This window comes from Phocoena sinus, chromosome 4 (assembly GCF_008692025.1).
Source record: "Phocoena sinus isolate mPhoSin1 chromosome 4, mPhoSin1.pri, whole genome shotgun sequence".
Lineage (NCBI taxonomy): Eukaryota > Metazoa > Chordata > Mammalia > Artiodactyla > Phocoenidae > Phocoena > Phocoena sinus.
The window spans coordinates 29,001,788-29,014,031 of record NC_045766.1 but is presented as its reverse complement, the minus strand read 5'-3'; the positions used below and the strand labels follow the sequence as shown (position 1 = coordinate 29,014,031).

The window sequence follows — 12,244 nt, the reverse complement described above, 5'->3', positions numbered from 1 at the left end:
TGAATCAATGAGATCTTACTTTGTGTCAGGGAATCTTACTGGCACAGGGAATCTGGATATAAACAAGACAGACAAAGTAGCCACCATCACGGTGCTAATAGTCTCAGGCTTTAACGTGCATAAGAATTAGGAAATGCAATTTGACCTCTGTCTTCAGATTTAGGAGTTCTTGGATGAGACCCAGGAAACTGCATTTTTATACAGACCATAGGTGATTTTAGGTGCACGTGGTCCAGCATCACAGTTTTAGAAACAAGTACCATTAATGGACTGCTTTGGGTAAACTTTAATGTCTAACACAGTGTAATTACCGTGCGCAGTACAGGTCTAGGGGTAGAGTGGGAGTTAAAATTCACTCTGAACTTGACACATCAAACCGTGTGACTTAGAGTTGCATCCGCAGAGGAGCACTTTTTTTCTGATTGCACAAAGGGGCTTTTTGGACTGGAAGCACTCTGAGCTAATTCAGTTTCTAATTTGCATTGGGCACTGTTTGGGCTGGAGGGAACCCTGTGCTGTTTCTCTGCATTCACAGATCTAAGGTTTGTTTTAGCTTGCTGCCTGAAACTCAGAAAATTCATAACAAAGAAATTTTACTAAGATACAGATTTTGAGTTATTCTGGTTAGGCTCTCTAGTTGAAGCATGTACCTGTTACCAAGGCTTTTCTTCCTCACCTGAGGGTAACCTTTCCAGTAATATTAAAACCAGAGCCATACTTAGGCATTCATGGGTTTCATGTTAATGCCATCGGGATGGCAGTGGTCTGTCGTATTTTCTTGCCTTAGTTCTGTGGATGAAGTTTTAAATCTTTGCTAGAGTTTTAGTATTATGGTTATTATAAAAAATATGCATTGTAACTGCAAGTTAAGTTACATGTTAGCTAACCAGATGATAACTCTAGAAGCTGATTTTTGGAACAGATTCCCAAATTATTATTTTTTGGTTATAATCTTAGTATTTCATAAGGAAGAGGTTGTTAATACAAAATACAGTAATTTAATTAGTACTGTAAAGTTGACCAGAGACTAAACTCTTTAACAGTTATACTTTTAGAAAACTTACAGAATGTTTTAGCAGTTTCATAGTAAGTTGGTTGTTTTTCATAGAACATTTCAAGTTTTCAGATATTGTTTCTAACTAACTTTAAAACAAAAGCCAGGTCCTAGACAAATAAGATTCAGTATAAAAAAAAAAAAAATTGCTCATGAAGATTTTTACCTCTTTGTCGAGTATTATATAAATGTTAAGATTTATTTGTATTTTGATGTTTCATTGTGAGCTTATTTTTTTCATTATGAGCTTTTGATAAAGTTAATTGCTTCCTTCATCGCTACATAAGAGAATGGGAGCTATCAGTTTTACATTATCATAAAGTAAATTTTATTATACATTTAGTCATACTTGATGTATACTGCCGTCTCACCATGAGGTTCCTAGACAAAAGACAGCAGAGAGGAACGTTTTATCTGAGCTGTTAGTATAATGGTTTCAAAGTGGGTCCAATTGTAAAATACAAAATATTCACAGAATATGACTGTCAGTTTTAGAAACTCATAAGGTAAATAAGTCCTTTAAATCTAACTTTTATACCGAAAAACAATCCCCAAATCAAATTATAGCAAGTTAAGAGTAAAATCTCCTTTTCTCTCGATCTCAAGGGAACTTTATTTTTTATTTTTATTAAAAAAATTTATTTTGGCTGCGTTGGGTCTTCGTTGCTGTGCGTGGGCTTTCTCTAGTTGCTGCCCACGGGGGCCACTCTTCACTGCAGTGTGCGGGCCACTTGCTGCAGTGGCCTCTCCTGCTGCAGAGCAGAGTCTCCAGGCATGTGGGCCTCAGTAGTTGTGGCTCGCGGGCTCTAGAGCGCAGGCTCAGTAGTTATGGCACACGGGCTTTGTTGCTCCGCAGCATGTGGGATCTTCCTGGACCAGGGATCAAACCCGTGTCCCCTGCATTGGCAAGCAGGGGGAAGTCCCTCAAGGGAACTTTAAAAAGAAGAAAATAACTGCCTAAGCTGTACTATAAACTTGTCATCTACATATTAATTTATGATTTTGTTTCTATTTTCAGTTGGTACTTTGCTGTATAAATGTTCCTTTTCTCCAAAACACCCTGTTTTCAGCTTCAGGAGTCATCCCATAGTTTAGTTTAAAACTTAATGATCCCCTACCCTGACAATTCATGTTATTTCAAAACCACTTGACTCCTATCTTTCTAGACTGAAGAGCTCTATATCTTTTTTGCTTATCTTCTCTTTTCAGTGCTTCATTGTTTTATTCTTCACCTTAAGACAGTCCCCGTGATAATGCCAATGTAGTTAGCTAATGTTACTTTTTTAGTTCAAAATAGATACTGAAAATTGTATGGCAGAGTCTTAAATAATTTTTAGGACTTCTCGTTACTCCTGAAATCTTTTTTTGTGCTTTTGTAAATAATGAAAGGAGGAAAATGAAAGAAAAGAACCAAACACCAGCAGAAAGGGAGAAAACTTTTTCATAAATGGACTCAATTACCTATCTTTTCTGATGTAAATTAAGTAATTTAAGAGAGCGTATAAACTTCCTCTGTTAAGCAGACATAGTTTGATTGTAAAATGGGTGGGGGTGGGGGATGAGAAAGATATTATTTGATAAATCAGCAATCATTTATACTGTGTGCTTTCTAGGTATCAGGCCCTGAATTAGATACTAGAAGCGGTGTAGTGAAATGACAGGGGAGAGAATACCTGCCTATCATAGTAGTGATTGGGGGAGGTAGTGGGGCTGTGTGGAAATTTTCGTCCCCAGAGCATTTATAATGTCACTACCTGAATTCATTCAGAAAGATTTCATTTAGTAAAAGGTGAATGAATAATACTGCAACAAAAGGACTTGTGCAGAACACTCACAGATCAGGGTGGTAATTATTCAACTCATGTTCTTAAGGCCTGGAATCCAGCTGCTGAAGATCAGTGCTTTGACAGATGCCACAGACTTGGCCAGAAGCAAGAAGTTATTATCACGAAAGTGAGTTTTTAAGACATCTATTTTAAATAAGGTTTTCAAAATTATACAAATAATGCGTGAATATATTGTAAAAGATTGAAATAGAATTGTGCAAACTATGAAGATCATCTTTATTCTGTTTAGAAGGAAGCTACCATCAGTAGTTTAACATGCTAGTCAAAGTTTTTCTGTTTACATTCATACTTACGTATATGTGTAAATTTCAAAAAATTGTTTAAGATAAATGGGATCATACTTTATTACTTTGCAGTCTGTGTTTTTTCCCCCTGAACAGTATATGTTGGAGACTACCCTGTAAGAACATACAGATCAAACTTATTATTATTCTGTCATGGTAGACAGGCAACATAATTACATCTAATTTATTTAACCAGTTCAATTTTTGCTGATAAAAACACTCCTGTAACGAGCATTATGTGCATCTTTGTGCATATGTACAAGTACAGTATTTCTCCAGGATAGGTTAAGAAAACTAGAATTCTGGATTTAGAATCTTACTAGATAACTGTCAGGTTGTTTTCAAAATAGGCTTTATGATATATGAGAACGATGTAAATCTATGCTTATAAGATGGTCAAAAAGTGACCTTCTAATACTCATTTACCTAAGACCTTTAGCATATTTGACATATCTCTTATTTTTTTTCTGTGAATTGCTTGCATCTTTTGCCCAGTTTTCATAAAGTACAAATATAGTTTTATAGTATAAAGTACTTCTTTATAAATTCTGATTTTAAATGTTTTACGTATGTTGGAAATTTTTTATTCCAGGCTCTTGCTTATCTTTGAACTTTATGTGCTTTTTGTCATGAAAAAGTTCAGAAATTTTTATCATTTAAAACATATCAGCCTTTTTCTTTGTATCTTATGGATTTTGAGGTCTTTCTTAGAACAGAAGGCTTTATCTTCAAACTTTAAGAATGAATCTCCTGTAAATTATGTAAACTGGGAGTAGTGTTTTACAAAAGTGTCAATAAAAATTGCCGTACTGAAAATTTGGAGGGAAAAAAAAGAATCTCCTGTGCTTCTGATTCTTTTGAAATATTTTACCTTTTGTTTATGATTCATGATATGGATCTAACTTTTTGTCAGATGAAAAATCATTTGCTCCATTAACCATTTTTTTTGAAAAGTCCATCGTTTTTTTCTACTGATTTGAAATGTCACTTTATCATAAACTAATTCATGGGTTTCTTTCTGGACTCTGTTCTGTTCCACTCATCTCTTTAATAATTACTGTGGTTTTATAAAGAATGCTTTGATATCTAGTAGAGCAAAGTGCACTCATTACCCTTCTTTTTGAAAACTGTGTTGGTTATTAATATTATTATTTACTCTTGAATTGAACTTTGGATTTGGATTACCAGATCCCACTTCAGAAATCTTGTTTGGGATTTATTGAATTTATGATTAATTGGAAAACTGTCTTCTTTATAAATACGGAGTGTTCCCATATAAGAACTTAGATCGTATCACTCTCCGTTTTTTTAGGTCTTTTATGTATTTTGGTATCATTTTATAACACAGCTTGTATTACAGTAACTGGGACCTCTTGTACGGTGTTGAATAGAAGTAATTAATCACAGTAATCATTCTTGACTTGTTCCTGTCTTTGTTGGGAATACTTTTATTGTTTTACATTTAATATGTTATTCTTGGTAAGTTTCTAGTAGATATCCTTAAATAAGGTTGAGGACATTTATTTCTGGGTTAATGAGGATTTGTTTTTAAAGTCAAGGTTTTTATCAGGAATAAACGTTGAATTTTATCAAATGCTTATCATCTATTGAGATGATCACTTTTTTTTCTCTTAAATTTTTAATGTTATAAATTATACCAGATGAAGGCCTGTTCTTTCATTTCTGGGAAAATCTTATGTGGCTTTTTAAATATGTTACATTTATTTTGCTAATATTCCAGCTTCAGAGTTGCCTATAAAGTTTGCTTTTTTTGTGTGTTGCTTTTATCTTGATGATGGAGTTATAATATGTAACTTATGTCCTTACAGCTGTATTCTTTATACAGGAAAACTATATTGAGTGATAAGGGAAAATGGTGCTCATCTCTAGCTATCATATCATGTTCTAAATATTCTCACTGTATATTGAGAGAAAAGGGGGAGTGAAACAGTTTCTAATAGATTATTATTGACCATTTTTGAAAGCTACGTAATACTGTAAGAAAGCAGGTTCTTTTAAAGTATCATTTTCATCATGTCAATTTTTTTTTAATTAAAGAATTCAAGTATTGTGACCTAAAAAGTACTTAACCAATTTAACTTTGTTTTTCTTTTTAAAGTTCATTGTGAAGGATTCTGTTGAAGAAAATATGCTGAAAATACAAAACACAAAGAGAGAACTTGCAGCTGGAGCCTTTGGAACTAAAAAAGCAGATGCTAGTGAAATGAAACAAGCTAAAATTAATGAAATCAGAACTTTAATTGATTTATAATTTGTGGGATTTGGTAAGGTCAGTTTAATTAGATATATACAGAAGTTTTGGAAATGCGAAAAACAGTTTTAGAAATGAGGTCTAGAGTATATCTTCTAAAAGGAGCATATCATTTTATATTAGTGAAGAGGTATTACTAATACATAATCTCCTTCTATATATGAACCTATTTTTAATGATAGTTCAGGTAGCAATAAGTTCTGTTATATACTGTGGCCTAAAATAATTTTTTGAGACAAAAAGTTACTTTTATTCAACTTTTCATATTATCTATGCTGAGTATTTTCATATATCTTCCAAGTACTCAGCTTTTTCATATTTCAGATAAGGTCAAACCTTTTATACTTTTGACCAAATAGTTCTTTTCTATGTTGGACACGTTTGGTTATTCACCAAAGTCTCCCATTTGTGATGCTGTGGATTCACAGTCCATATAAACGATTAATATGTGCACAGACTATACAAGAGATTGATTTTATTGGACCTTCAAAAACCATATTTGCATTCCAGAACCTTAAATGAGGGACCAAAGTCCAGGTTAGCAAGTTACTTGCTTTTTTTTTGTTTGTTTGGCTTTGTTCATGTATGTGTATGTATGTGTTTTGTTTTTGTTTGTTTTACAGTGTCATTGAGATAAAATTCACATAAGTGACTTACAATTTTATGTTCATGAAAAAAATTGGGGATTGCGTTTAGAGCACTATTTTCTCCGTTTTAGTTAGGTGGTACCATTCTTTTTGTTTAAATGTAACTTGATATATTAGTGTGTAAATACAGTCTGTGGGGGGTGAGAAGGAACCAGTTCTGCCCAATTTGATTTGAATATTTAAATTATGGAATTGCTGAATAGATATTTCTATATATAGATAATTCTTATTTATGTAGTTTAAAAAATAACTATAAATTTTTATAATTCAGAAGACTACTATATGTGAGAGGCCTGATAATCTGGATGGAAGTTGGGCTGGATGACCTCCAAAATTGTTTCAACTTTTAAAGACATCTTAATCCCTGAATGGAAAATTTTCTTTGTTACTGTGTTTAGAATCAGAATTTGATTTTGGAACTTCAGTAATTCACCCTTACATCTATCTGTAGAATTACTGATCTTTTTCCTACTTTTGTTAATAATCAAACTCACGGTAGTTGCCACAGAATCCTGGATGACTGTTTTAGTCACATTTAAAACAAACTATAAATTTTATCAGTCAGGTTAGGTAGTCAGTGTTATTTTTTTCCTTAAGGGAATCTTGTTTTGTAATCCAAAGAAAGAAGAAATTACTTACTATAATAGGAGAAGCTTCATGTTTGATGATACAAATTTAAGAACCTTATATTTTACTTACAGTGTTGGAAGTGACTTGACTGAAAGATAAGAGGAGATTGGAGGCAGCGTTGTATTCTAGGGCACACAATCTTAGATTTAGCACATACCTTATCAGCAGCAAAATTCTTCCTTCTCTGTGCCCTGTCCTCTGCTCCAAAGGAACAGTGGATCAGACAGCAAGAATCTTCCCAGTCCCTTTTCTTTTCGGCAGCAGGTGAGGTAGAGGGCTGATGTAAAGGACAAACAGACCTTTCTGTAGGGATGAGAGTGGAATAATAACTTGAGGTTGGTCCACTAGCATAAGGAGCAATAGGGAAGTTCTTTACCTTGTAGGACTAGCATTGCACAAAATATCAGGTTGATCAGGATCTCATAAAATATGATATGTGGGTTCTCTATATACCAATAGTTCAGTGAGATTAAGTATAAAAAGAGTTTGCAGCAAAAAACGCAACCTACTCTTCTTGCTTACAAAGGCAGAGCCTTGCAAACTCACTGTAAAGGTGAAGACTTTGCTTGCTTCTTTACCCCAAACATTTACAGACTTGTGTTTTTAAACACATTCATAATGATAAATTTGGCAAGTCATTTAAAAAATACCTTTTTGGTTTTGTATAGTTCGATTAAGTGGTGTTAAATAAAAAACAACAAATTCATTCTAAGAAAATATATAAACTACTGGAATGAAAAGTTCACATTATGTTTACGCTGTTAACTCTGTTTCATTACTACGTAGAGTAATAGCTTTAGAAACATCTTGAAAATATTGTATTCCCAGTTGTGTTTCAAACTGGATTTTGTTTTAAATTTAATAAAAGTGAAAAAATTACTAGCTTCCTCAGTGCCGTAATTTTAATGAGTACTTTTTCTTTAAAGAACATTTAATCTTTCTTTATAAATCTCACACGTCTGTTCAGCTGTCTATATTATATAATTATTTTTTACTGAGAGTACATAAAAGAACTATGAGTAGCTGAGAATAACTGACTCATATTCCTACCCCTTTTAAATTTTACTAAATTTCAATTTAACTGGTTGACTTCTTGTTTAGAAATCAGTGTATATATTTTTAAATTTTATGTTAAATGTCTTGATCTTATTAAACATTGGTTTTGATTATTTTTATTTCCCCATCTGCCAGAAAAAAAGGAGTTGTGATCATAGCTATGTATAGTGGTACACTAGATAACACTCTTGATTATAGACTTTGCCCTAATTACAGCTCCAGGATTGGAAATAATCAAGAAAATAATCATCTTATGTTTAAAACCAGTGAGTACCAATATAATTATACTCAGGCAGTGCATGTTTTCTGTTGGCATTCATTGGTGTGTTTTTTATTCATTTTATTTATATGCTTGCCAAAATTCTGTTCATTAGTATTCGGAAGGAAGATTCATTAAAAACATGAGGACAAATGATATGTTTGGCTTATTAGTAAGAATTCAAGTGCTTAACCTTAAGTTTTCAACTGTATTAACTTTAAAATATTTGCAAAAGGTGAAATACAACAGCTTTCCTTCATTTAATTCACCCGTAAGTATGTAGTAAATAACTTCCTTACAAGTTCTACATTCTGGAATTTGTGACCTCATTTTTATGGTACTTCTGAATAAAAAAGACCCCAAAATTCTGATAGCTGTGAATAATGGTTGGGATGCTTCCCTGCAGTAATGTCTACTTCAGAGGGGAAATGGTTGATTAGAAATCCTGTAAGCAGATGTAATGTTTTCTTCCATGTTAAAATATTCATAGTTATTGTGTGATAATAAGGGAAAACGGTCTTCTAGATGAAGCCATAATAATTTACTGCTTTTGAAAGGGTAGATGATATCTTATTCCCAGTCAGATCTTTTAATGGTTAAAATGGGATTTTAAAAAATCTCTTTTTCAGCTCCCTACTCAACCTTCTTGATCAAGAATTTTCTGACAAATTTAGACCTTTAAATTCTACCTTTAATTATGAAAATTGATTTCTACATGAAAATAATATAGTTTTAATAATGTATGTCATTCAAATGTACATGGAACAGGACACCTCCATTAACCTGAACCAAGTTATAATAACTAGGCTACACTGGGACTTCATTTAGAAGGACAGCAAATACCAAAATGACTTCTTAGATTGGTAGATAAAACAAATTCTAGGGCATGTCTTTGCACTTTTGAAAAATGCAAAAATAGTGCATCTAGACTATTCCAAGAGGGTATTAAATGTGGTAGATGTGATATTAAAAGTCATCAGAGAGATTATATATTAAAACGTGCTCTATTTGCTAAAGCAGAGATAGGACTAGTGTTTTAGGAAAGTTTCCAGTAAGTCGGCCATTTTTCAGCCATTCTAGTTTATTAGAAAGGCAGATAAAAGTAACTAGGATACAGTTTCCTGAATGTTTAAACTAATTTACCCTTTTTGTTAGGGTAGGGAAGGGCTATTCCCTAATAGTACATTGTAGGATTTAAAAATTTTTTTCTTGGCACTGGTATCAATATATCGATAAAGGTAAGTTAAATATTTCATGAGAAATGGTCTAGTGAAGGCCACTTCATATGTTTCTTGCAGGAACAGGTGAAAGCAAGAATTAAGATAAAACATTGATTTTATGCGTGAATCATAGACCTCGATCAAGCTTGGAGCTCATCTCCAAAGGCATAGATCTGCCCTTTGTGTAGGCAAATTTGACTTATAGTCAAAGGCTATTATATCCACCATTATTCATGGGATTAAAAAATAAGGATATATTGATCACCTCCACAAATGTATGTTCTTGTAATCTGAGTTAATGTTGCCTATTTACACATCCAACAAAGTGCCCCTTGGTATTTTAGGCTCCCTGGGACAGATTTTGCAGTGTAATTGTGCAACTTTGCATGGAAAAGTTAATACTTCACCTTAATTAAGGAGTATCCTTGGAAGATCAGGGAAGGAAAAAGAATCTGTTAGTCTAATTCAATGACTTCTCAGCCTCTTTTATGCATATTATATGCTTTTCCCTATGGTAAATTTGTCACTGTTTCCTTCCAAAAGTTAACAGCCTTTACTAAATACTATTTAAAGTAAATTACGTAAGCCTTTTCAGTTTAGAGCTTTTATCTCTTATGTTGTATACAAAATAGGGACGCAAAAAGTTAACACCAGGTCTTCCCTGGTGGCACAGTGGTTGAGAGTCCGCCTGCCGATGCAGGGGACACAGGTTCGTGCCCTGGTCTGGGAAGATCCCACATGCCGCGGAGCGGCTGGGCCCGTGAGCCGTGGCCGCTGAGCCTGCACGTCCGGAGCCTGTGCTCCGCAATGGGAGAGGCCACAACAGTGAGAGGCCCGTGTACCGCAAAAAAAAAAAAAAAAAAAAAAAAAAAGTTAACACCAGATGATATGTTTAATTCTCCTCCCCACCCCCCAGTCTGATGCTTTGATATCGTTCCTCAATTTTTAAAAAAAAGGCTTTGAGTCTTGTGGTCTCTTGTGATACAGATGGAGAGTTCCAAAATACACTTCCTTGTTCAGATTGCATATTAGCTGGCCACAACAATAAGGCAATATTAGGTATCTGAAGACTAGGTTTCTGTTCATCTCAACCAGGGGCCAAGAAGCCAAAAAAGGCTTCTGACCACCTAAAATAACATGTCAGTAAATCCATATACTTGACTCAGTAGAAAAGGACTAGTGTTCAAAGGCCCTGTTATTGAACAGTTGCCTCTTTCCCTATTTTTGTTTTAGGCAGACAGTAGGGAGCAGTGGTAGCTGATAGACTGGACGTCAATAAACTTCAAAAACTTAAAAGTGAACACAGAATAAGTAAATCACAAGAGTTGAGTGTCTTACTATAGGTGTCTGGAGCCCTTATCCCTAAAGGGATGTTGACCCTGAATACATCACAGTATCGCAGCATAATCATATAACAGAAATTTTCCCTCTTCTGGACCAATAAAACAACTGTGAAAACAGGATAATTCTGCATAGTTTTTTTTTTCCCCCCTGTATAGGCTTTTAAGATACAAAGTCTATACGTTGTGAAGCTGAACTGTGTCCAAGCCAAAATTCATGACAATTCTATCCTTGAATTTTCTTACCCATTTTATACTACATTTATATTACATTTTATATTACATATATTTTACATTACAATTTCAGGCAGCCTATTTAGGAAAGCATTTGTAAAAGGTATTTCCCACATTCTATTTCAAGGCCATTATCCTTATCTTCATAGCAAGCAAACTGAAAGCTTTTCCATTATTTGTGTTACTTCCTAGATTTCTGGCATTTATATTTCTGGTTACATACAGAGGTTACTCTGATCTCTGCCCATTTCTCTGATCTCATTGTTTTGATCACTCATTTGTTTAATGCAGAGCATAGTTTTAGAGTTAGAGCATACACAAATCTGAATCAAAGTCCTTTGCAGATTATTTACCTTTCTTCTTCTCTGATTATCTGCAAAATGAGAATACTGTATATACATTATAGGACTGACATGAAAATTAAGCTATAAATACCTAATAAATATTGTCTTTCCTTTTTGCTTTCTTACAGATTTTCACTTAAAGGAGATTGAATTTCAGCATCAGAAACTCAGAGAAATAAGTTATCAAATAACATACCCAAGTATAAAAATAGTAATCTATTTGTAATAATAAGCAGAGGGAAAAAAAAGCAAACTGTGGCAGACTATTTTATTTAAGGAGAAGTCAAGTCTTACTTAGCTTAATGCCCCAAGTTTCAGTGACATTAAACGGTAGACATTATACAATTATATTTACAGATGTTATTTATGATCATGTTTCCTACATCACTCAAGGAGCCGAGTTTGTCTTCCGGAAAGCCTTGACCGATCAGCAGTTGAGTCCCCTGCTGTGTAACACCACCTCACCTTTCCAGGCGTCTTCTGCTAAAAACCCTGACTCCCTGTTGTGTTCAGTGCAAACACTTTCTTAATGTATCAAGTGGTTCTCAAATGTCATTTGGGTCACAATCATTGCTTGATAGTTACTTGGAGTAGAGATACTGTGACCTCAACCAAGGCCCACTGATTCATAATCTATAGTGATGAGGCCCAAGAAACTGTACTTACAAGGTGTCCAGTGTTTCTCAGGAGCAGCCAGGTTGGAGACGCAGTTGCTCAAGCCTCTAGTTTCAGTTACTCCTTTTTCCTCTCTCTTCATATCCAGTCCATCAGCAGCTTTACTGCCTTCACCCTGGTGGAAGGTATGTTGGATTACCACGGTCTCTCTCCAAGACCACTATTAAACTAACTTGCCTTCCCATCAGCTCTTGTTCTCATTTAAGCTATTTTCCACCAGCTGCAGAACCAATGTTTTTAAAATGTAAATCACAAAGGTAAGACAATTAGACTCTCTTTAAGAAGGACTGGCAATGAATTGAACAAACTATATTAAAATTCATTAATTCATAATGATACTAGAATAACCCCCCTCAAAAGCACCTTTGGAGGACACTGTTAA

The 12,244-nt window shown here is 34.1% G+C and overlaps 1 protein-coding gene across 5 annotated transcripts in view; it reads left to right on the top strand.

Annotated features, from left to right (window-relative positions):
- HLTF (helicase like transcription factor) overlaps window positions 1-7,621 on the top strand; it is a 59,565-nt gene extending 51,944 nt beyond the window's left edge. For all 5 annotated transcript variants that reach the window (XM_032630529.1, XM_032630528.1, XM_032630532.1 and 2 more), the window contains 2 exons: window positions 2,927-3,007; window positions 5,305-7,621. In XM_032630529.1, the coding sequence (XP_032486420.1) occupies window positions 2,927-3,007; window positions 5,305-5,457 (234 nt within the window). In that variant the 3' untranslated portion in view covers window positions 5,458-7,621. The remainder of the gene's footprint in view (window positions 1-2,926; window positions 3,008-5,304) is intronic.
- The last annotated feature ends 4,623 nt before the right edge of the window (window positions 7,622-12,244 follow it).